A 27,196-nucleotide genomic window follows, 5' to 3' on the forward strand; every position below is an offset into this window, starting at 1 on the left:
ATATTCTGTTTAAATAAAACTTTAATGAACAAAGTTTTAAACTACTTGTCTTTCCCAACGATCGTCAATCGTATTTCTTAGTTTTATTAATCATGTCTTTTTAACTGAGAATATATGATTCCAGTTCGCCAGCGAGGGAAGCAATCAGCAGACGAAAACGTCGTAATGGGAGACTTGTCGGAAAAGCTCACAGGTACCACAAAGACTGGAAGAGAACGACAGAGCTACTATTCATCACCAACAAGAAGGCCCATTCTCACGTCCCACATTGGAACCAGAGGTGCGTTTTATCATGAATACTTGAATTCCAAAATGCTGTCAAAATAATGTCTGTTTGGACAGGAAATGTATCAAAATAAGAGTAACAGTAATAATTGGCATCCCAGAAGGTAAGGTTTATCAAGAAAGTTGCGTCTCCTAAAGTAGAACAAAGGGGTAAGGTTTATCATGAGAAAACGATTGGTATCCCAAAGTGGATCCACAAGGTTTATCAGGGTATTGAGCTGTATGAGGAGCATTTCTTTGTTTGCTTGATTTGAATTTTGCGCAAAGCTATACAATGCAGCAATGTAAGACTAAAGGCATTTCTTTGTTTGCTTGATTTGAATTTTGCGCAAAGCTATACAATGCAGCAATGTTAGACTAAAGGGAAGGCAGCTGGTCATCACTACCCACTTTGGCTTCTCGTTTACTAACGAATAGTAGAATTGACCGTCACAATGCCTTCATGGCTGAATGGGCAAGTATGATTGGTGCGACGGAGATTCAAACCCTCGACCCTCAGATTATGAGAGGAAGGTCTTAACCGCCTAGCCATGCCAAGTAGCCTATGAAGAATGATTGGCATCCCAAATTTCTACAAAAAATAAGGTTCGTCTAAATGTCTCGTCTCACAAAATAGAAAAAGAGAAAATTTACAAACAATTAATTACATGATTTTTAAAAGGGCGTCAATTGTAAGAAGTTTTATTCACACGAGGTAAGTTTAATTAATAAACAAAAGAAATTTGAAAGTGGAAGTAGAGATGGTTCGACTGGCATCCCAAAGCTCATCCAATAATAAGATTTTTTAAACAAATGACATCCCAAATTTGAAGAACACTTTTGTAATGTTTCAAAATAAACAAAGACGAGCATCCCAAGATTGGACAAAATGAATATTGTTGTTTTTTAAACAAGTGATCTTCCAAAAATACACGGACTAACATCCTGATTTACAGCAACAAAGAGTGGTTACTTTATATGAGTAGTTCTTCATTGTAGATAAAGATTGGTATGATAAATGGAATAACTATATAAAATTTGTAATGTACAACAGTTCCCTAACGTTAATAATACTAAGTAGAACTGACTTGTGACTAGCTGAAACAATAAATTAAATAACTTATATGATTATCCTACAAACAGGAACATAACCAGAATAAAATAAGTGAATTACACAAACGAGACTTGATCAGCTTGTAGAAAGTCTGTTACAAAGAAAAAGACCTCATAAACAGGACTTGATCAGCTTGTAGAAAGTCTGTTACAAAGAAAAAGACCTCACAAACAGGACTTGATCAGCTTGTAGAAAGTCTGTTACAAAGAAAAGACCTCACAAACAGGACTTGATCAGCTTGTAGAAAGTCTGTTACAAAGAAAAGACCTCACAAACAGGACTTGATCAGCTTGTAGAAAGTCTGTTACAAAGAAAAAAGACCTCACAAACAGGACTTGATCAGCTTGTAGAAAGTCTGTTACAAAGAAAAAGACCTCACAAACAGGACTTGATCAGCTTGTAGAAAGTCTGTTACAAAGAAAAGAGACCTCACAAACAGGACTTGATCAGCTTGTAGAAAGTCTGTTACAAAGAAAGAGACCTCACAAACAGGACTTGATCAGCTTGTAGAAAGTCTGTTACAAAGAAAGAGACCTCACAAACAGGACTTGATCAGCTTGTAGAAAGTCTGTTACAAAGAAAGAGACCTCACAAACAGGACTTGATCAGCTTGTAGAAAGTCTGTTACAAAGAAAGAGACCTCACAAACAGGACTTGATCAGCTTGTAGAAAGTCTGTTACAAAGAAAAGACCTCACAAACAGGACTTGATCAGCTTGTAGAAAGTCTGTTACAAAGAAAGAGACCTCACAAACAGGACTTGATCAGCTTGTAGAAAGTCTGTTACAAAGAAAAAGACCTCACAAACAGGACTTGATCAGCTTGTAGAAAGTCTGTTACAAAGAAAGAGACCTCACAAACAGGACTTGATCAGCTTGTAGAAAGTCTGTTACAAAGAAAAAGACCTCACAAACAGGACTTGATCAGCTTGTAGAAAGTCTGTTACAAAGAAAGAGACCTCACAAACAGGACTTGATCAGCTTGTAGAAAGTCTGTTACAAAGAAAAGAGACCTCACAAACAGGACTTGATCAGCTTGTAGAAAGTCTGTTACAAAGAAAGAGACCTCACAAACAGGACTTGATCAGCTTGTAGAAAGTCTGTTACAAAGAAAGAGACCTCACAAACAGGACTTGATCAGCTTGTAGAAAGTCTGTTACAAAGAAAGAGACCTCACAAACAGGACTTGATCAGCTTGTAGAAAGTCTGTTACAAAGAAAGAGACCTCACAAACAGGACTTGATCAGCTTGTAGAAAGTCTGTTACAAAGAAAAGACCTCACAAACAGGACTTGATCAGCTTGTAGAAAGTCTGTTACAAAGAAAAAGACCTCACAAACAGGACTTGATCAGCTTGTAGAAAGTCTGTTACAAAGAAAGAGACCTCACAAACAGGACTTGATCAGCTTGTAGAAAGTCTGTTACAAAGAAAAGACCTCACAAACAGGACTTGATCAGCTTGTAGAAAGTCTGTTACAAAGAAAGAGACCTCACAAACAGGACTTGATCAGCTTGTAGAAAGTCTGTTACAAAGAAAAAAGACCTCACAAACAGGACTTGATCAGCTTGTAGAAAGTCTGTTACAAAGAAAAAAGACCTCACAAACAGGACTTGATCAGCTTGTAGAAAGTCTGTTACAAAGAAAGAGACCTCACAAACAGGACTTGATCAGCTTGTAGAAAGTCTGTTACAAAGAAAGAGACCTCACAAACAGGACTTGATCAGCTTGTAGAAAGTCTGTTACAAAGAAAAAGACCTCACAAACAGGACTTGATCAGCTTGTAGAAAGTCTGTTACAAGAGAAAAGACCTCACAAACAGGACTTGATCAGCTTGTAGAAAGTCTGTTACAAAGAAAGAGACCTCACAAACAGGACTTGATCAGCTTGTAGAAAGTCTGTTACAAAGAAAAAAGACCTCACAAACAGGACTTGATCAGCTTGTAGAAAGTCTGTTACAAAGAAAAAGACCTCACAAACAGGACTTGATCAGCTTGTAGAAAGTCTGTTACAAAGAAAGAGACCTCACAAACAGGACTTGATCAGCTTGTAGAAAGTCTGTTACAAAGAAAAAGACCTCACAAACAGGACTTGATCAGCTTGTAGAAAGTCTGTTACAAAGAAAGAGACCTCACAAACAGGACTTGATCAGCTTGTAGAAAGTCTGTTACAAAGAAAGAGACCTCACAAACAGGACTTGATCAGCTTGTAGAAAGTCTGTTACAAAGAAAAAGACCTCACAAACAGGACTTGATCAGCTTGTAGAAAGTCTGTTACAAAGAAAGAGACCTCACAAACAGGACTTGATCAGCTTGTAGAAAGTCTGTTACAAAGAAAAGACCTCACAAACAGGACTTGATCAGCTTGTAGAAAGTCTGTTACAAAGAAAAAGACCTCACAAACAGGACTTGATCAGCTTGTAGAAAGTCTGTTACAAAGAAAGAGACCTCACAAACAGGACTTGATCAGCTTGTAGAAAGTCTGTTACAAAGAAAGAGACCTCACAAACAGGACTTGATCAGCTTGTAGAAAGTCTGTTACAAAGAAAAAGACCTCACAAACAGGACTTGATCAGCTTGTAGAAAGTCTGTTACAAAGAAAAAGACCTCACAAACAGGACTTGATCAGCTTGTAGAAAGTCTGTTACAAAGAAAGAGACCTCACAAACAGGACTTGATCAGCTTGTAGAAAGTCTGTTACAAAGAAAAAGACCTCACAAACAGGACTTGATCAGCTTGTAGAAAGTCTGTTACAAAGAAAAAGACCTCACAAACAGGACTTGATCAGCTTGTAGAAAGTCTGTTACAAAGAAAAAGACCTCACAAACAGGACTTGATCAGCTTGTAGAAAGTCTGTTACAAAGAAAAAGACCTGATAACCACAATTACTGTTTTAAGCTTCTCTTTCTGGGTAAAAGACCTGATACTCATGATTAGTCTGTGAGTTTTATGTCACTGATAAGAAAACTTTATAACCAAGACTAGTTGTTAATATTCTGTTGCTAGGAAGAAGACCTGATAACCAAGATTAGTTTGTTAATATTCTGTTACTAGGAAAACCTGATAACCAAAATTAGTTGTTAATATTCTGTTACTAAGAAGAAGACCTGATAACCAAGATTAGTTTGTTAATATTCTGTTACTAGGAAGAAGACCTGATAACCAAAATTAGTTTGTTAATATTCTGTTACTAGGAAGAAGACCTGATAACCAAGATTAGTTTGTTAATATTCTGTTACTAAGAAGACCTGATAACCAAGATTAGTTTGTTAATATTCTGTTACTAAGAAGACCTGATGACCAAGATTAGTTTGTTAATATTCTGTTACTAGGAAGAAGACCTGATAACCAAGATTAGTTTGTTAATATTCTGTTACTAAGAAGACCTGATGACCAAGATTAGTTTGTTAATATTCTGTTACTAGGAAGAAGACCTGATAACCAATATTAGTTTATTAATATTCTTTTACTAGGAAGAAGACCTGATAACCAATATTAGTTTGTTAATATTCTGTTACTAAGAAGACCTAATAACCAAGATTAGTTTCTTAATATTCTGTTACTAGGAAGAAGACCTGATAACCAAGATTAGTTTGTTAATATTCTGTTACTAGGAAGAAGACCTGATAACCAAGATTACTTTGTTAATATTCTGTTACTAGGAAGAAGACCTGATAACCAAGATTAGTTTGTTAATATTCTGTTACTAGGAAGAAGACCTGATAACCAAAATTAGTTTGTTAATATTCTGTTACTAGGAAGAAGACCTGATAACCAAGATTAGTTTGTTAATATTCTGTTACTAAGAAGAAGACCTGATAACCAAGATTAGTTTGTTAATATTCTGTTACTAAGAAGACCTGATGACCAAGATTAGTTTGTTAATATTCTATTACTAGGAAGAAGACCTGATAACCAATATTAGTTTATTAATATTCTGTTACTAGGAAGAAGACCTGATAACCAATATTAGTTTGTTAATATTCTGTTACTAAGAAGAAGACCTGATAACCAAGATTAGTTTGTTAATATTCTGTTACTAAGAAGAAGACCTGATAACCAAGATTAGTTTGTTAATATTCTGTTACTAAGAAGAAGACCTGATAACCAAGATTAATTTGTTAATATTCTGTTACTAAGAAGACCTGATGACCAAGATTAGTTTGTTAATATTCTGTTACTAGGAAGAAGACCTGATAACCAAGATTAGTTTGTTAATATTCTGTTACTAAGAAGACCTGATGACCAAGATTAGTTTGTTAATATTCTGTTAATAGGAAGAAGACCTGATAACCAATATTAGTTTATTAATATTCTGTTACTAGGAAGAAGACCTGATAACCAGTATTAGTTTGTTAATATTCTGTTACTAAGAAGAAGACCTGATAACCAAGATTAGTTTGTTAATATTCTGTTACTAAGAAGAAGACCTGATAACCAAGATTAGTTTGTTAATATTCTGTTACTAAGAAGAAGACCTGATAATCAAGATTAGTTTGTTAATATTCTGTTACTAAGAAGACCTGATGACCAAGATTAGTTTGTTAATATTCTGTTACTAAGAAGACCTGATGACCAAGATTAGTTTGTTAATATTCTGTTACTAGGAAGAAGACCTGATAACCAAGATTAGTTTGTTAATATTCTGTTACTAAGAAGACCTGATAACCACAATTACTGTTTTAAGCTTCTCTTTCTGGGTAAAAGACCTGATACTCATGATTAGTCTGTGAGTTTTATGTCACTGATAAGAAAACTTTATAACCAAGACTAGTTGTTAATATTCTGTTGCTAGGAAGAAGACCTGATAACCAAGATTAGTTTGTTAATATTCTGTTACTAGGAAAACCTGATAACCAAAATTAGTTGTTAATATTCTGTTACTAAGAAGAAGACCTGATAACCAAGATTAGTTTGTTAATATTCTGTTACTAGGAAGAAGACCTGATAACCAAAATTAGTTTGTTAATATTCTGTTACTAGGAAGAAGACCTGATAACCAAGATTAGTTTGTTAATATTCTGTTACTAAGAAGACCTGATAACCAAGATTAGTTTGTTAATATTCTGTTACTAAGAAGACCTGATGACCAAGATTAGTTTGTTAATATTCTGTTACTAGGAAGAAGACCTGATAACCAAGATTAGTTTGTTAATATTCTGTTACTAAGAAGACCTGATGACCAAGATTAGTTTGTTAATATTCTGTTACTAGGAAGAAGACCTGATAACCAATATTAGTTTATTAATATTCTTTTACTAGGAAGAAGACCTGATAACCAATATTAGTTTGTTAATATTCTGTTACTAAGAAGACCTAATAACCAAGATTAGTTTCTTAATATTCTGTTACTAGGAAGAAGACCTGATAACCAAGATTAGTTTGTTAATATTCTGTTACTAGGAAGAAGACCTGATAACCAAGATTAGTTTGTTAATATTCTGTTACTAGGAAGAAGACCTGATAACCAAGATTAGTTTGTTAATATTCTGTTACTAGGAAGAAGACCTGATAACCAAAATTAGTTTGTTAATATTCTGTTACTAGGAAGAAGACCTGATAACCAAGATTAGTTTGTTAATATTCTGTTACTAAGAAGAAGACCTGATAACCAAGATTAGTTTGTTAATATTCTGTTACTAAGAAGACCTGATGACCAAGATTAGTTTGTTAATATTCTGTTACTAGGAAGAAGACCTGATAACCAATATTAGTTTATTAATATTCTGTTACTAGGAAGAAGACCTGATAACCAATATTAGTTTGTTAATATTCTGTTACTAAGAAGAAGACCTGATAACCAAGATTAGTTTGTTAATATTCTGTTACTAAGAAGAAGACCTGATAACCAAGATTAGTTTGTTAATATTCTGTTACTAAGAAGAAGACCTGATAACCAAGATTAATTTGTTAATATTCTGTTACTAAGAAGACCTGATGACCAAGATTAGTTTGTTAATATTCTGTTACTAGGAAGAAGACCTGATAACCAAGATTAGTTTGTTAATATTCTGTTACTAAGAAGACCTGATGACCAAGATTAGTTTGTTAATATTCTGTTAATAGGAAGAAGACCTGATAACCAATATTAGTTTATTAATATTCTGTTACTAGGAAGAAGACCTGATAACCAGTATTAGTTTGTTAATATTCTGTTACTAAGAAGAAGACCTGATAACCAAGATTAGTTTGTTAATATTCTGTTACTAAGAAGAAGACCTGATAACCAAGATTAGTTTGTTAATATTCTGTTACTAAGAAGAAGACCTGATAATCAAGATTAGTTTGTTAATATTCTGTTACTAAGAAGAAGACCTGATAACCAAGATTAGTTTGTTAATATTCTGTTACTAAGAAGAAGACCTGATAACCAAGATTAGTTTGTTAATATTCTGTTACTAAGAAGAAGACCTGATAACCAAGATTAGTTTGTTAATATTCTGTTACTAAGAAGAAGACCTGATCACCAAGATTAGTTTGTTAATATTCTGTTACTAAGAAGACCTGATGACCAAGATTAGTTTGTTAGTATTCTGTTACTAAGAAGAAGACCTGATATCCAAGATTAGTTTGTTAATATTCTGTTACTAGGAAGACCTGATAACCAAGATTAGTTTGTTAATATTCTGTTACTAGGAAGAAGACCTGATAACCAAGATTAGTTTGTTAGTATTCTGTTACTAAGAAGAAGACCTGATATCCAAGATTAATTTGTTAATATTCTGTTACTAGGAAGAAGACCTGATATCCAAGATTAGTTTGTTAATACTCTGTTATTAGAAAGAAGACCTGATAACCAAGATTAGTTTGTTAATATTCTGTTACTAAGAAGACCTAATAACCAAGATTAATTTGTTAATATTCTGTTACTAGGAAGAAGAACTGATAACCAAGATTAGTTTGTTAATATTCTGTTACTAGGAAGAAGACCTGATAACCAAGATTAGTTTCTTAATATTCTGTTACTAGGAAGAAGACCTGATAACCAAGATTAATTTGTTAATATTCTGTTACTAGGAAGAAGACCTGATATCCAAGATTAGTTTGTTAATACTCTGTTACTAAGAAGACCTAATAACCAAGATTAATTTGTTAATATTCTGTTACTAAGAAGACCTGATGACCAAGATTAGTTTGTTAAAATTCTGTTACTAGGAAGAAAACCTGATAACCAAGATTAGTTTGTTAATATTCTGTTACTAAGAAGACCTGATGACCAAGATTAGTTTGTTAATATTCTGTTACTAGGAAGAAGACCTGATAACCAATATTAGTTTGTTAATATTCTGTTACTAAGAAGACCTAATAACCAAGATTAGTTTCTTAATATTCTGTTACTAGGAAGAAGACCTGATAACCAAGATTAGTTTGTTAATATTCTGTTACTAGGAAGAAGACCTGATAACCAAGATTAGTTTGTTAATATTCTGTTACTAGGAAGAAGACCTGATAACCAAGATTAGTTTGTTAATATTCTGTTACTAGGAAGAAGACCTGATAACCAAGATTAGTTTGTTAATATTCTGTTACTAGGAAGAAGACCTGATAACCAAGATTAGTTTGTTAATATTCTGTTACTAGGAAGAAGACCTGATAACCAAGATTAGTTTGTTAATATTCTGTTACTAAGAAGAAGACCTGATAACCAAGATTAGTTTGTTAATATTCTGTTACTAGGAAGATCTGATAGCCAAGATTAGTTTGTTAATATTCTGTTACTAGGAAGATCTGATAGCCAAGATTAGTTTGTTAATATTCTGTTACTAGGAAGATCTGATAACCAAGATTAGTTTGTTAATATTCTGTTACTAGGAAGAAGACCTGATAACCAAGATTAGTTTGTTAGTATTCTGTTACTAAGAAGAAGACCTGATATCCAAGATTAATTTGTTAATATTCTGTTACTAGGAAGAAGACCTGATATCCAAGATTAATTTGTTAATATTCTGTTACTAGGAAGAAGAACTGATAACCAAGATTAGTTTGTTAATATTCTGTTACTAGGAAGAAGACCTGATAACCAAGATTAGTTTGTTAATATTCTGTTACTAGGAAGAAGACCTGATAACCAAGATTAATTTGTTAATATTCTGTTACTAGGAAGAAGACCTGATATCCAAGATTAGTTTGTTAATACTCTGTTACTAAGAAGACCTAATAACCAAGATTAATTTGTTAATATTCTGTTACAAGGAAGAAGAACTGATAACCAAGATTAGTTTGTTAATATTCTGTTACTAGGAAGAAGACCTGATAACCAAGATTAGTTTGTTAATATTCTGTTACTAGGAAGAAGACCTGATAATCAAGATTAGTTTGTTAATATTCTGTTACTAGGAGGAAGACCTGATAACCAAGATTAGTTTGTTAATATTCTGTTACTAAGAAGAAGACCTGATAACCAAGATTAGTTTGTTAATATTCTGTTACTAAGAAGACCTGATGACCAAGATTAGTTTGTTAAAATTCTGTTACTAGGAAGAAAACCTGATAACCAAGATTAGTTTGTTAATATTCTGTTACTAAGAAGACCTGATGACCAAGATTAGTTTGTTAATATTCTGTTACTAGGAAGAAGACCTGATAACCAATATTAGTTTGTTAATATTCTGTTACTAAGAAGACCTAATAACCAAGACTAGTTTCTTAATATTCTGTTACTAGGAAGAAGACCTGATAACCAAGATTAGTTTGTTAATATTCTGTTACTAGGAAGAAGACCTGATAACCAAGATTAGTTTGTTAATATTCTGTTACTAGGAAGAAGACCTGATAACCAAGATTAGTTTGTTAATATTCTGTTACTAGGAAGAAGACCTGATAACCAAGATTAGTTTGTTAATATTCTGTTACTAGGAAGAAGACCTGATAACCAAGATTAGTTTGTTAATATTCTGTTACTAGGAAGAAGACCTGATAACCAAGATTAGTTTGTTAATATTCTGTTACTAAGAAGAAGACCTGATAACCAAGATTAGTTTGTTAATATTCTGTTACTAGGAAGATCTGATAGCCAAGATTAGTTTGTTAATATTCTGTTACTAGGAAGATCTGATAGCCAAGATTAGTTTGTTAATATTCTGTTACTAGGAAGATCTGATAACCAAGATTAGTTTGTTAATATTCTGTTACTAGGAAGAAGACCTGATAACCAAGATTAGTTTTTTAATATTCTGTTACTAAGAAGAAGACCTGATAATTAAGATTAGTTTTTTAATATTCTGTTACTAAGAAGAAGACCTGATAATTAAGATTAGTTTGTCAATATTCTGTTACTAGGAAGAAGAGCTGATAACCAAGATTAGTTTGTTAATATTCTGTTACTAAGAAGACCTAATAACCAAGATTAGTTTGTCAATATTCTGTTACTAGGAAGAAGACCTGATAACCAAGATTAGTTTGTTAATATTCTGTTACTAAGAAGACCTGATAACCAAGATTAGTTTGTTAATATTCTGTTACTAGGAAGAAGACCTGATAACCAAGATTAGTTTGTTAATATTCTGTTACTAGGAAGAAGACCTGATAACCAAGATTAGTTTGTTAATATTCTGTTACTAGGAAGAAGACCTGATAACCAAGATTAGTTTGTTAATATTCTGTTACTAAGAAGAAGACCTGATAATTAAGATTAGTTTGTCAATATTCTGTTACTAGGAAGAAGACCTGATAACCAAGATTAGTTTGTCAATATTCTGTTACTAGGAAGAAGACCTGATAACCAAGATTAGTTTGTTAATATTCTGTTACTAAGAAGACCTGATAACCAAGATTAGTTTGTTAATATTCTGTTACTAGGAAGAAGACCTGATAACCAAGATTAGTTTGTTAATATTCTGTTACTAGGAAGAAGACCTGATAACCAAGATTAGTTTGTTAATATTCTGTTACTAGGAAGAAGACCTGATAACCAAGATTAGTTTGTTAATATTCTGTTACTAGGAAGAAGACCTGATAACCAAGGTTAATTTGTTAATATTCTGTTACTAGGAAGAAGACCTGATAACCAAGGTTAGTTTGTTAATATTCTGTTACTAGGAAGAAGACCTGATAACCAAGGTTAGTTTGTTAATATTCTGTTACTAGGAAAACCTGATAACCAAGATTAGTTGTTAATATTCTGTTACTAAGAAGAAATCCTGATAACCAAGATTAGTTTGTTAATATTCTGTTACTAGGAAGAAGACCTGATAACCAAGATTAGTTTGTTAATATTCTGTTACTAAGAAGAAGACCTGATAACCAAGATTAGTTTGTTAATATTCTGTTACTAAGAAGAAGACCTGATAACCAAGATTAATTTGTTAATATTCTGTTACTAAGAAGACCTGATGACCAAGATTAGTTTGTTAATATTCTGTTACTAGGAAGAAGACCTGATAACCAAGATTAGTTTGTTAATATTCTGTTACTAAGAAGACCTGATGACCAAGATTAGTTTGTTAATATTCTGTTAATAGGAAGAAGACCTGATAACCAATATTAGTTTATTAATATTCTGTTACTAGGAAGAAGACCTGATAACCAGTATTAGTTTGTTAATATTCTGTTACTAAGAAGAAGACCTGATAACCAAGATTAGTTTGTTAATATTCTGTTACTAAGAAGAAGACCTGATAACCAAGATTAGTTTGTTAATATTCTGTTACTAAGAAGAAGACCTGATAATGAAGATTAGTTTGTTAATATTCTGTTACTAAGAAGAAGACCTGATAACAAGATTAGTTTGTTAATATTCTGTTACTAAGAAGAAGACCTGATAACCAAGATTAGTTTGTTAATATTCTGTTACTAAGAAGAAGACCTGATAACCAAGATTAGTTTGTTAATATTCTGTTACTAAGAAGAAGACCTGATAACCAAGATTAGTTTGTTAATATTCTGTTACTAAGAAGACCTGATGACCAAGATTAGTTTGTTAGTATTCTGTTACTAAGAAGAAGACCTGACATCCAAGATTAGTTTGTTAATATTCTGTTACTAGGAAGACCTGATAACCAAGATTAGTTTGTTAATATTCTGTTACTAGGAAGAAGACCTGATAACCAAGATTAGTTTGTTAGTATTCTGTTACTAAGAAGAAGACCTGATATCCAAGATTAATTTGTTAATATTCTGTTACTAGGAAGAAGACCTGATATCCAAGATTAGTTTGTTAATACTCTGTTATTAGAAAGAAGACCTGATAACCAAGATTAGTTTGTTAATATTCTGTTACTAAGAAGACCTAATAACCAAGATTAATTTGTTAATATTCTGTTACAAGGAAGAAGAACTGATAACCAAGATTAGTTTGTTAATATTCTGTTACTAGGAAGAAGACCTGATAACCAAGATTAGTTTGTTAATATTCTGTTACTAGGAAGAAGACCTGATAATCAAGATTAGTTTGTTAATATTCTGTTACTAGGAAGAAGACCTGATAACCAAGATTAGTTTGTTAATATTCTGTTACTAAGAAGAAGACCTGATAACCAAGATTAGTTTGTTAATATTCTGTTACTAAGAAGACCTGATGACCAAGATTAGTTTGTTAAAATTCTGTTACTAGGAAGAAAACCTGATAACCAAGATTAGTTTGTTAATATTCTGTTACTAAGAAGACCTGATGACCAAGATTAGTTTGTTAATATTCTGTTACTAGGAAGAAGACCTGATAACCAATATTAGTTTGTTAATATTCTGTTACTAAGAAGACCTAATAACCAAGATTAGTTTCTTAATATTCTGTTACTAGGAAGAAGACCTGATAACCAAGATTAGTTTGTTAATATTCTGTTACTAGGAAGAAGACCTGATAACCAAGATTAGTTTGTTAATATTCTGTTACTAGGAAGAAGACCTGATAACCAAGATTAGTTTGTTAATATTCTGTTACTAGGAAGAAGACCTGATAACCAAGATTAGTTTGTTAATATTCTGTTACTAGGAAGAAGACCTGATAACCAAGATTAGTTTGTTAATATTCTGTTACTAGGAAGAAGACCTGATAACCAAGATTAGTTTGTTAATATTCTGTTACTAAGAAGAAGACCTGATAACCAAGATTAGTTTGTTAATATTCTGTTACTAGGAAGATCTGATAGCCAAGATTAGTTTGTTAATATTCTGTTACTAGGAAGATCTGATAGCCAAGATTAGTTTGTTAATATTCTGTTACTAGGAAGATCTGATAACCAAGATTAGTTTGTTAATATTCTGTTACTAGGAAGAAGACCTGATAACCAAGATTAGTTTGTTAGTATTCTGTTACTAAGAAGAAGACCTGATATCCAAGATTAATTTGTTAATATTCTGTTACTAGGAAGAAGACCTGATATCCAAGATTAGTTTGTTAATACTCTGTTATTAGAAAGAAGACCTGATAACCAAGATTAGTTTGTTCATATTCTGTTACTAAGAAGACCTAATAACCAAGATTAATTTGTTAATATTCTGTTACTAGGAAGAAGAACTGATAACCAAGATTAGTTTGTTAATATTCTGTTACTAGGAAGAAGACCTGATAACCAAGATTAGTTTGTTAATATTCTGTTACTAGGAAGAAGACCTGATAACCAAGATTAATTTGTTAATATTCTGTTACTAGGAAGAAGACCTGATATCAAGATTAGTTTGTTAATACTCTGTTACTAAGAAGACCTAATAACCAAGATTAATTTGTTAATATTCTGTTACAAGGAAGAAGAACTGATAACCAAGATTAGTTTGTTAATATTCTGTTACTAGGAAGAAGACCTGATAACCAAGATTAGTTTGTTAATATTCTGTTACTAGGAAGAAGACCTGATAATCAAGATTAGTTTGTTAATATTCTGTTACTAGGAAGAAGACCTGATAACCAAGATTAGTTTGTTAATATTCTGTTACTAAGAAGAAGACCTGATAACCAAGATTAGTTTGTTAATATTCTGTTACTAAGAAGACCTGATGACCAAGATTAGTTTGTTAAAATTCTGTTACTAGGAAGAAAACCTGATAACCAAGATTAGTTTGTTAATATTCTGTTACTAAGAAGACCTGATGACCAAGATTAGTTTGTTAATATTCTGTTACTAGGAAGAAGACCTGATAACCAATATTAGTTTGTTAATATTCTGTTACTAAGAAGACCTAATAACCAAGATTAGTTTCTTAATATTCTGTTACTAGGAAGAAGACCTGATAACCAAGATTAGTTTGTTAATATTCTGTTACTAGGAAGAAGACCTGATAACCAAGATTAGTTTGTTAATATTCTGTTACTAGGAAGAAGACCTGATAACCAAGATTAGTTTGTTAATATTCTGTTACTAGGAAGAAGACCTGATAACCAAGATTAGTTTGTTAATATTCTGTTACTAGGAAGAAGACCTGATAACCAAGATTAGTTTGTTAATATTCTGTTACTAGGAAGAAGACCTGATAACCAAGATTAGTTTGTTAATATTCTGTTACTAAGAAGAAGACCTGATAACCAAGATTAGTTTGTTAATATTCTGTTACTAGGAAGATCTGATAGCCAAGATTAGTTTGTTAATATTCTGTTACTAGGAAGATCTGATAGCCAAGATTAGTTTGTTAATATTCTGTTACTAGGAAGATCTGATAACCAAGATTAGTTTGTTAATATTCTGTTACTAGGAAGAAGACCTGATAACCAAGATTAGTTTTTTAATATTCTGTTACTAAGAAGAAGACCTGATAATTAAGATTAGTTTTTTAATATTCTGTTACTAAGAAGAAGACCTGATAATTAAGATTAGTTTGTCAATATTCTGTTACTAGGAAGAAGAGCTGATAACCAAGATTAGTTTGTTAATATTCTGTTACTAAGAAGACCTAATAACCAAGATTAGTTTGTCAATATTCTGTTACTAGGAAGAAGACCTGATAACCAAGATTAGTTTGTTAATATTCTGTTACTAAGAAGACCTGATAACCAAGATTAGTTTGTTAATATTCTGTTACTAGGAAGAAGACCTGATAACCAAGATTAGTTTGTTAATATTCTGTTACTAGGAAGAAGACCTGATAACCAAGATTAGTTTGTTAATATTCTGTTACTAGGAAGAAGACCTGATAACCAAGATTAGTTTGTTAATATTCTGTTACTAAGAAGAAGACCTGATAATTAAGATTAGTTTGTTAATATTCTGTTACTAGGAAGAAGACCTGATAACCAAGATTAGTTTGTTAATATTCTGTTACTAGGAAGAAGACCTGATAACCAAGATTAGTTTGTTAATATTCTGTTACTAAGAAGACCTGATAACCAAGATTAGTTTGTTAATATTCTGTTACTAGGAAGAAGACCTGATAACCAAGATTAGTTTGTTAATATTCTGTTACTAGGAAGAAGACCTGATAACCAAGATTAGTTTGTTAATATTCTGTTACTAGGAAGAAGACCTGATAACCAAGATTAGTTTGTTAATATTCTGTTACTAGGAAGAAGACCTGATAACCAAGGTTAATTTGTTAATATTCTGTTACTAGGAAGAAGACCTGATAACCAAGATTAGTTTGTTAATATTCTGTTACTAGGAAGAAGACCTGATAACCAAGATTAGTTTGTTAATATTCTGTTACTAGGAAAACCTGATAACCAAGATTAGTTGTTAATATTCTGTTACTAAGAAGAAATCCTGATAACCAAGATTAGTTTGTTAATATTCTGTTACTAGAAAGAAGACCTGATAACCAAGATTAGTTTGTTAATATTCTGTTACTAGGAAGAAGACCTGATAACCAAGATTAGTTTGTTAATATTCTGTTACTAAGAAGAAGACCTGATAACCAAGATTAGTTTGTTAATATTCTGTTACTAAGAAGAAGACCTGATAACCAAGATTAATTTGTTAATATTCTGTTACTAAGAAGACCTGATGACCAAGATTAGTTTGTTAATATTCTGTTACTAGGAAGAAGACCTGATAACCAAGATTAGTTTGTTAATATTCTGTTACTAAGAAGACCTGATGACCAAGATTAGTTTGTTAATATTCTGTTAATAGGAAGAAGACCTGATAACCAATATTAGTTTATTAATATTCTGTTACTAGGAAGAAGACCTGATAACCAGTATTAGTTTGTTAATATTCTGTTACTAAGAAGAAGACCTGATAACCAAGATTAGTTTGTTAATATTCTGTTACTAAGAAGAAGACCTGATAACCAAGATTAGTTTGTTAATATTCTGTTACTAAGAAGAAGACCTGATAATGAAGATTAGTTTGTTAATATTCTGTTACTAAGAAGAAGACCTGATAACCAAGATTAGTTTGTTAATATTCTGTTACTAAGAAGAAGACCTGATAACCAAGATTAGTTTGTTAATATTCTGTTACTAAGAAGAAGACCTGATAACCAAGATTAGTTTGTTAATATTCTGTTACTAAGAAGAAGACCTGATAACCAAGATTAGTTTGTTAATATTCTGTTACTAAGAAGACCTGATGACCAAGATTAGTTTGTTAGTATTCTGTTACTAAGAAGAAGACCTGATATCCAAGATTAGTTTGTTAATATTCTGTTACTAGGAAGACCTGATAACCAAGATTAGTTTGTTAATATTCTGTTACTAGGAAGAAGACCTGATAACCAAGATTAGTTTGTTAGTATTCTGTTACTAAGAAGAAGACCTGATATCCAAGATTAATTTGTTAATATTCTGTTACTAGGAAGAAGACCTGATATCCAAGATTAGTTTGTTAATACTCTGTTATTAGAAAGAAGACCTGATAACCAAGATTAGTTTGTTAATATTCTGTTACTAAGAAGACCTAATAACCAAGATTAATTTGTTAATATTCTGTTACAAGGAAGAAGAACTGATAACCAATATTAGTTTGTTAATATTCTGTTACTAGGAAGAAGACCTGATAACCAAGATTAGTTTGTTAATATTCTGTTACTAGGAAGAAGACCTGATAATCAAGATTAGTTTGTTAATATTCTGTTACTAGGAAGAAGACCTGATAACCAAGATTAGTTTGTTAATATTCTGTTACTAAGAAGAAGACCTGATAACCAAGATTAGTTTGTTAATATTCTGTTACTAAGAAGACCTGATGACCAAGATTAGTTTGTTAATAATTCTGTTACTAGGAAGAAAACCTGATAACCAAGATTAGTTTGTTAATATTCTGTTACTAAGAAGACCTGATGACCAAGATTAGTTTGTTAATATTCTGTTACTAGGAAGAAGACCTGATAACCAATATTAGTTTGTTAATATTCTGTTACTAAGAAGACCTAATAACCAAGATTAGTTTGTTAATATTCTGTTACTAGGAAGAAGACCTGATAACCAAGATTAGTTTGTTAATATTCTGTTACTAGGAAGAAGACCTGATAACCAAGATTAGTTTGTTAATATTCTGTTACTAGGAAGAAGACCTGATAACCAAGATTAGTTTGTTAATATTCTGTTACTAGGAAGAAGACCTGATAACCAAGATTAGTTTGTTAATATTCTGTTACTAGGAAGAAGACCTGATAACCAAGATTAGTTTGTTAATATTCTGTTACTAGGAAGAAGACCTGATAACCAAGATTAGTTTGTTAATATTCTGTTACTAAGAAGAAGACCTGATAACCAAGATTAGTTTGTTAATATTCTGTTACTAGGAAGATCTGATAGCCAAGATTAGTTTGTTAATATTCTGTTACTAGGAAGATCTGATAGCCAAGATTAGTTTGTTAATATTCTGTTACTAGGAAGATCTGATAACCAAGATTAGTTTGTTAATATTCTGTTACTAGGAAGAAGACCTGATAACCAAGATTAGTTTGTTAGTATTCTGTTACTAAGAAGAAGACCTGATATCCAAGATTAATTTGTTAATATTCTGTTACTAGGAAGAAGACCTGATATCCAAGATTAGTTTGTTAATACTCTGTTATTAGAAAGAAGACCTGATAACCAAGATTAGTTTGTTAATATTCTGTTACTAAGAAGACCTAATAACCAAGATTAATTTGTTAATATTCTGTTACTAGGAAGAAGAACTGATAACCAAGATTAGTTTGTTAATATTCTGTTACTAGGAAGAAGACCTGATAACCAAGATTAGTTTGTTAATATTCTGTTACTAGGAAGAAGACCTGATAACCAAGATTAATTTGTTAATATTCTGTTACTAGGAAGAAGACCTGATATCCAAGATTAGTTTGTTAATACTCTGTTACTAAGAAGACCTAATAACCAAGATTAATTTGTTAATATTCTGTTACAAGGAAGAAGAACTGATAACCAAGATTAGTTTGTTAATATTCTGTTACTAGGAAGAAGACCTGATAACCAAGATTAGTTTGTTAATATTCTGTTACTAGGAAGAAGACCTGATAATCAAGATTAGTTTGTTAATATTCTGTTACTAGGAAGAAGACCTGATAACCAAGATTAGTTTGTTAATATTCTGTTACTAAGAAGAATACCTGATAACCAAGATTAGTTTGTTAATATTCTGTTACTAAGAAGACCTGATGACCAAGATTAGTTTGTTAAAATTCTGTTACTAGGAAGAAAACCTGATAACCAAGATTAGTTTGTTAATATTCTGTTACTAAGAAGACCTGATGACCAAGATTAGTTTGTTAATATTCTGTTACTAGGAAGAAGACCTGATAACCAATATTAGTTTGTTAATATTCTGTTACTAAGAAGACCTGATAACCAAGATTAGTTTGTTAATATTCTGTTACTAGGAAGAAGACCTGATAACCAAGATTAGTTTGTTAATATTCTGTTACTAGGAAGAAGACCTGATAACCAAGATTAGTTTGTTAATATTCTGTTACTAGGAAGAAGACCTGATAACCAAGATTAGTTTGTTAATATTCTGTTACTAGGAAGAAGACCTGATAACCAAGATTAGTTTGTTAATATTCTGTTACTAGGAAGAAGACCTGATAACCAAGATTAGTTTGTTAATATTCTGTTACTAAGAAGAAGACCTGATAACCAAGATTAGTTTGTTAATATTCTGTTACTAGGAAGATCTGATAGCCAAGATTAGTTTGTTAATATTCTGTTACTAGGAAGAAGACCTGATAACCAAGATTAGTTTTTTAATATTCTGTTACTAAGAAGAAGACCTGATAACCAAGATTAGTTTTTTAATATTCTGTTACTAAGAAGAAGACCTGATAATTAAGATTAGTTTTTTAATATTCTGTTACTAAGAAGAAGACCTGATAATTAAGATTAGTTTGTCAATATTCTGTTACTAGGAAGAAGACCTGATAACCAAGATTAGTTTGTTAATATTCTGTTACTAAGAAGACCTGATAACCAAGATTAGTTTGTTAATATTCTGTTACTAGGAAGAAGACCTGATAACCAAGATTAGTTTGTTAATATTCTGTTACTAGGAAGAAGACCTGATAACCAAGATTAGTTTGTTAATATTCTGTTACTAGGAAGAAGACCTGATAACCAAGATTAGTTTGTTAATATTCTGTTACTAAGAAGAAGACCTGATAATTAAGATTAGTTTGTCAATATTCTGTTACTAGGAAGAAGACCTGATAACCAAGATTAGTTTGTCAATATTCTGTTACTAGGAAGAAGACCTGATAACCAAGATTAGTTTGTTAATATTCTGTTACTAAGAAGACCTGATAACCAAGATTAGTTTGTTAATATTCTGTTACTAGGAAGAAGACCTGATAACCAAGATTAGTTTGTTAATATTCTGTTACTAGGAAGAAGACCTGATAACCAAGATTAGTTTGTTAATATTCTGTTACTAGGAAGAAGACCTGATAACCAAGATTAGTTTGTTAATATTCTGTTACTAGGAAGAAGACCTGATAACCAAGGTTAATTTGTTAATATTCTGTTACTAGGAAGAAGACCTGATAACCAAGGTTAGTTTGTTAATATTCTGTTACTAGGAAGAAGACCTGATAACCAAGGTTAGTTTGTTAATATTCTGTTACTAGGAAAACCTGATAACCAAGATTAGTTGTTAATATTCTGTTACTAAGAAGAAATCCTGATAACCAAGATTAGTTTGTTAATATTCTGTTACTAGAAAGAAGACCTGATAACCTAGATTAGTTTGTTAATATTCTGTTACTAGGAAGAAGACCTGATAACCAAGATTAGTTTGTTAATTTTCTGTTACTAGGAGGAAGACCTGATACCCAAGATTAGTTTGTTAATATTCTGTTACTAGGAAGAAGACCTGATAACCAAGATTAGTTTGTTAATTTTCTGTTACCAGGAGGAAGACCTGAGAACCAAGATTAGTTTGTTAATATTCTGTTACTCGTAAGAAGACCCAATAACTATGATTAGTTTGTTAATTTTCTGTTACTAGGAGGAAGCCTGAGAACCAAGATTAGTTTAATATTCTGTTACTAGGAAGAAGACCCAATAACTATGATTAGTTTGTTAATATTCTGTTACTAGGAAGAAGACCCAATAACTATGAATAGTTTGTTAATATTCTGTTACTAGGAGGAAGACCTGAGAACCAAGATTAGTTTGTTAATATTCTGTTACTCGTAAGAAGACCCAATAACTATGATTAGTTTGTTAATATTCTGTTACTAGGAAGAAGACCTGATAACCATGAATATGCTGAACCTTATGCTTCTGTTCCTCCACCAAGACGTGTACCAGATGGTGTGATCAGAGACTGTATAAAAGATAGGGTACATCATTGTTCACTGTTATTATTAATGATTGTGTAAAACATATATTTTTAAAATATATGATCATTAGCAAAATTCTTTATGTATTAACTGGAAAAAAAACTCGATAAAATATATTTGCTTTTTGCAATATATTTTTCACAATTCGAGGGCTGTTCAAAAAATACACGGACTGTTTGAATTGCGCGGCTCCAGTTGGTTCCAGAGAAATCCGCTTGGTGTCCCTAGGTTTGCACAGATCAGCTGATTACGACGCCATTTCCCGATTGCAGATATCTTCATTTGTGTATTAGCTTCGCGGTTTTAAGTGAAGTGCGATTTTTTCGTTTGGCGGATTTCAGAATGAATGACCTGAAGGAGCAACGACTTGCTGTGAAATTTTGTGTTAAACTTGGAAAATCTGCGACTGAAACTTTTGCTATGCTTAAAACGGCTTACGGTGATGTTGCTATGAAGCGTACGGCATGTTTCAAGTGGCATGAACGTTTTAAGGATGGTCGACAGTCCATTGAAGATGATGAGCGTCCTGGACGTCCTTTCACGTCAACTAACGACCCACACGTCGACAAAATCAACACCCTGCTGCGGGCAAATCGACGTCTGACTGTGAGGGAGCTTGCTGAAGAGTGTGGGATATCAGTTGGATCTTGTTACGAGATTTTGACCGAAAAATTGAAGATGCACCGCATTGCTGCGAAATTCAGCTTTCAGAATTCGTGAGCTTTTGGCCAAACACTCGATCACTGTTCTTCCCCACCCCCCTACTCACCTGACCTTGCTCCTTGAGATATTTTCTTGTTCCCCAAACTCAAAAGACCCTTGAAAGGAATAAGATTTGAGACGATTCCCGAGATTAAGGTAAATGCGACGAAGGAGCTGGAGGACATTACAAAAGAAGCGTACCAGGACTGTTTCAACAAGTGGAAACACCGTTGGGATAAGTGTGTGCGTTGGGGAGGAGAGTACTTTGAAGGGGTCCAAGACCTGTAACTTCTAAATAAAGTACATTTTGTTTTATGACGTCAGTCCGCGTATTTTTTGAACAGACCTCGTATTATAAATACTGGTTTCCTTGTATATTTTCTTACACCGAGCGTTATACCAGTATGTATAATTGTAAGTAAAGAAAACAAGTTGTCTGAATGTGTGCAATCTTTAGAATGACGTTTCAATCACAGTACTCTTGAGAACCAGCTATGTTTGAATGTTACAATAACTCTAGAAATATGTCTGTAAGTATAACTATAAAAACATTTTAACATGCATGTGGTTAATAGTGAAAACAACAACTAATATTTTAATGCTCTGAGTATGTCATAATTTAAGAAATAAATCTGTGAAGTTAATAATATGTTTGTTTGGTTTGAATTTCGAGCAAAGCTACTCGAGGGCTATCTGCGCTAATCGTCCCTAATACAGCAGTGTAAGACTAGAGGGAAGGCATGATCTAATCGTCCCTAATATAGCAGTGTAAGACTAGGGAGAAGGCATGAGCTAATCGTCCCTAATATAGCAATGTAAGACTAGAGGGAAGGCATGAGCTAATCGTTCCTAATATAACAGTGTAAGACTAGAGGGAAGGCATGAGCTAATCGTCCCTAATATAGCAGTGTAAGACTAGAAGGAAGGCATGAGCTAATCGTCCCTTATATAACAGTGTAAGACTAGAGGGAAGGCATGAGCTAATTGTCCCTAATATAGCAATGTAAGACTAGAAGGAAGGCATGAGCTAATCGTTCCTAATATAACAGTGTAAGACTAGAAGGAAGGCATGAGCTAATCGTCCCTAATATAGCAATGTAAGACTAGAGGGAAAGCATGAGCTAATTGTCTCTAATATAACAGTGTAAGACTAGAGGGAAGGCATGAGCTAATCGTCCCTAATATAGCAGCGTAAGACTAGAAGGAAGGCATGAGCTAATCGTCCCTAATATAGCAGTGTTAGACTAGAAGGAAGGCATGAGCTAATCGTCCCTAATATAGCAGTGTAAGACTAGAGGGAAGGCATGAGCTAATCGTCCCTAATATAGCAGTGTAAGACTAGAGGGAAGGCATGAGCTAATCGTTCCTAATATAGCAGTGTAAGACTAGAGAGAAGGCATGAGCTAATCGTCCCTAATATAGCAGTGTAAGACTAGAGGGAAGGCATGAGCTAATCGTCCCTAATATAGCAGTGTAAGACTAGAGGGAAGACATGAGCTAATCGTCCCTAATATAGCAGTGTAAGACTAGAGGGAAGGCATGAGCTAATCGTCCCTAATATAGCAGTGTAAGACTAGAGGGAAGGCATGAGCTAATCGTCCCTAATATAGCAGTGTAAGACTAGAGGGAAGGCATGAGCTAATCGTCCATAATATAGCAGTGTAAGACTAGAGGGAAGGCATGAGCTAATCGTCCCTAATATAGCAGTGTAAGACTAGAAGGAAGGCATGAGCTAATCGTCCCTAATATAGCAGTGTAAGACTAGAGGGAAGGCATGAGCTAATAGTCCCTAATATAGCAGTGTAAGACTAGAAGGAAGGCATGAGCTAATCGTCCATAATATAGCAGTGTAAGACTAGAGGGAAGGCATGAGCTAAGCGTCCCTAATATAGCAGTGTAAGACTAGAAGGAAGGCATGAGCTAATCGTCCCTAATATAGCAATGTAAAACTAGAAGGAAGGCATGAGCTAATCGTCCATAATATAGCAGTGTAAGACTAGAAGGAAGGTATGAGCTAATCGTCCCTAATATAGCAGTGTAAGACTAGAGGGAAGACATGAGCTAATCGTCCCTAATATAGCAGTGTAAGACTAGAGGGAAGGCATGAGCTAATCGTCCCTAATATAGCAGTGTAAGACTAGAGGGAAGGCATGAGCTAATCGTCCCTAATATAGCAGTGTAAGACTAGAGGGAAGGCATGAGCTAATCGTCCCTAATATAGCAGTGTAAGACTAGAGGGAAGGCATGAGCTAATCGTCCCTAATATAGCAGTGTAAGACTAGAGGGAAGGCATGAGCTAATCGTCCCTAATATAGCAGTGTAAGACGAGAGGGAAGGCATGAGCTAATCGTCCCTAATATAGCAGTGTAAGACGAGAGGGAAGGCATGAGCTAATCGTCCCTAATATAGCAGTGTAAGACTAGAGGGAAGGCATGAGCTAATCGTCCCTAATATAGCAGTGTAAGACTAGAGGGAAGGCATGAGCTAATCGTCCCTAATATAGCAGTGTAAGACTAGAAGGAAGGCAGCTAGTCATCACCACCCACCGCCAACTCTTGGGCTACTCTTTACCAACGAATAGTGGGATTAACCGTCACATTATAACGAAACCCCGTCGCACCAAACATGCTCGCTCTTTCAGCCGTAGGGGCGTTATAATGTGACTGTCAATTCCATTATTTATTAGTAAAAGAGTAGCCCAAGAGTTGGCGGCGGGTGGTGATGACTAGCTGCCTTTTTCTAGTCTTACAATGCTAACTTTGGGACGGCTAGCGCAGATAGCTCTCAGTAGCTTTGCGTGAAATTTAAAACAAACCAAACCAAACAAACCATATATACTTCATAATGGAGAACGATATTTAATATTTCAATGATTGGTCTACATTTCGGTACAACATGAATATATAAATAAATATACAAGTTATATATATATATTATATTAATTCCATCATGTGAATTCTAATTATGAGAAGAAACACGAACATGAACATGTGCAATGTGAATTCTAATCATGAGAAGAAACACGAACATGAACATGTGCAACGATGACATACAATTTAAGAACAAAGAGTGACCGTTGGTCAGTCTAGTCATGGCTGAACTGTATGTGTATATATGTACTTAAAGCGAGGTTACGTCATTCAAACCATCTCTTATGTTTATCACTTCCCCTGACAACATATTCGAAAGGCCAACCACTCTCTTAGAAAAATAAAACTGTCTTACCTCAAGATGCCCCCTAACCCTGCCAAAAATTTATATTTGTTCTTTACTTTTATCACTTTCATTGTTAAGTATAAAGAAAAAATGTAACGACATTACTGACGTCTTTAACAATTAGATATTCCTGTATCATATGTCAACTGTGGAGTGAAGGATAGAGTGCATCTGAAACACATGTTGTATAAGTCGAACGCTTTTAAAAAGCCTAGTAATAAGTTGTTGTGTTAACTACGATTTCAGTATTTAACTTTCAATAATTCTACAATGTTTATCATGTGACATGTGATTGGTGTTTTTTGTAACAATAGCCTAACGAAGGAACCATCAGAAGTACTTTCAGTCGACCAGAAGGAGATATTTGGAACGGTAAGTTGTCAGAGAGAGGATTTGGAATATCTCGTGCAACATGTGAAAGTTATTCCTTTACAGTTTAAATGTATCGTATCTTCCTATAGACAATACTGGGACAGTAACTGTTGTATTGACTAATGTCTTCATTGATTAGCGTAATGAAAGTCGAACATTTCGTGTTTTGTATTACGATTAGTGAATGTCCTAGCAAATGTTGCAGTGGTTGTATTATGTTATAATTTTGTACTTATGGAAAACGTGGTTGGCACAAAACAGGTAACCCATTGTGTAACTTTGTGGTTAATTACAAACAAAGAAACTGACGTAAATAGAAAGCTTCCAAAAAAACGTAAAAATAGTATAAATATTGGAAAAAAATCGATAACTAATAAATTGGTTTTCCATTTTCATATAAACGTAGTTCAGGCATGCCCCAGTAGTTCGCGTGTCAGACGAAATCAAGGGTTCATGACTTGTATCTCAAAATTGTACTACGTCATCTGGAAACCGTGAGTGCGTTATTAGAGTAGCTCAAAGACTTTGCGGTGGGTACTGTTAATTAGCTACCTTCCAATCGGCCCCAAATTATAGACGGGTAACGCAGATGGATTATTTGCAGCTTTTCGTGAAACAAAAAAGTTGCCCTTAACCTGGGCTGTCCCATAAATTTAGATTAAAATGTGATTTTTTTTTTTTTAAGTATTGAGGTAAGTCGTTATTCAACAACTAATTAGTTTGTCCGAAACGTTGCGTAAATGAATGTACTAATATCAGAGATGTTATTTTGAACCTCTGCTAACATTAAAATGTTGTGTTTTTATTTTTCATTTAAAACATCAGTTGTTTTTAAATTTTACCTTCTTATTTTTGTATTTCTGTTTATTAACACTAGATGGCAGAAGTACTCAACCACCAGGATTATGGGAAAGGTACGAACCCAGCAGCAATTCTAGCCAATCAGAAAACAGCAACGACAGAACAAGCAGCCAATACAGTGTAGGCAGACGGATTCAGGTGTAAACGATTGGCTGGATTGTATTTTATCACTTTTTTGTCCTCCACAATGTGTGTAGTCACTGTTTCCCAACTTTGTCTTTGTTGATAAAGAATTTAACCCTAGTCAATCGAATATTACATATCATTTCTTATTCTTTCCGGTCTGTAACAGGTACAAACGTTGTCTGTGTATCAAAGTTGCTCCAATAAACATGTTATCAAATTTCTTTAATTTTCAAAACACTGGTATAATTCAGCTCCACTGAGTAATATATTTAGATTAAATACCGAAATACCAAATGTAAATCTTAAAAGTATCATGAATTTAAAAACAAAAAATAATATTTATATATCATATTTATCTACCGAATAAGGTGAAATTAGATATTGTCGTGTAGCGTCATCTATTGAATTAAATCGGCAATTTGTATCTCAAAACGTCTGGTATGGATATTTATTAACACTTTTATTAATAAACAGATACTAGCCGTTTTGAGATACATTTGTATTCCAGGTATGTTTCTCGTCATCAAGAAATAGGGAATATGTAATACCACCATTAAATAACCGTTTTAATAAAGTCTACAAACCCTAAATTGATCTGTTTCAGTTTGCTGGTTCATGTGGTAGAGCTACGTGTATCATGATGTAAGACTTACTATTACCACCACAAATTGTCACGAAGAATTTTCTTCAGAGTAACTTATCTACCAATTTCACTTTAATATAGATGAAGTTCACTTTAAAACCAGACTGGTAATCTAAGACCCTAACTTCATTACCAAGTTCATTCTCTGGTACCTTAGTGCTTTAGCTGTTATATTCTCTCTTTGAATAGATTATTTTGACGACATATATTTACCCACTACTTTATTTTTTTCTCTCCTCTCCTCTAACTTATAAGTG

General features: G+C 33.0%; 1 protein-coding gene across 1 annotated transcript in view; it reads left to right on the forward strand.

Annotated features, from left to right (window-relative positions):
• Positions 1-26,588, forward strand: part of LOC143245845 (cell adhesion molecule DSCAM-like) — a 59,402-nt gene extending 32,814 nt beyond the window's left edge. Inside the window, exons 10-13 of the mRNA XM_076492101.1 lie at positions 125-280; positions 20,919-21,019; positions 25,252-25,309; positions 26,187-26,588. Of these exons, the coding sequence (XP_076348216.1) occupies positions 125-280; positions 20,919-21,019; positions 25,252-25,309; positions 26,187-26,314 (443 nt within the window). The 3' untranslated portion in view covers positions 26,315-26,588. The remainder of the gene's footprint in view (positions 1-124; positions 281-20,918; positions 21,020-25,251; positions 25,310-26,186) is intronic.
• Positions 26,589-27,196: the final 608 nt, after the last annotated feature.

The sequence above is a fragment of the Tachypleus tridentatus genome, chromosome 3 (genome assembly GCF_004210375.1).
Source record: "Tachypleus tridentatus isolate NWPU-2018 chromosome 3, ASM421037v1, whole genome shotgun sequence".
In the NCBI taxonomy this organism is placed as follows: domain Eukaryota; kingdom Metazoa; phylum Arthropoda; class Merostomata; order Xiphosura; family Limulidae; genus Tachypleus; species Tachypleus tridentatus.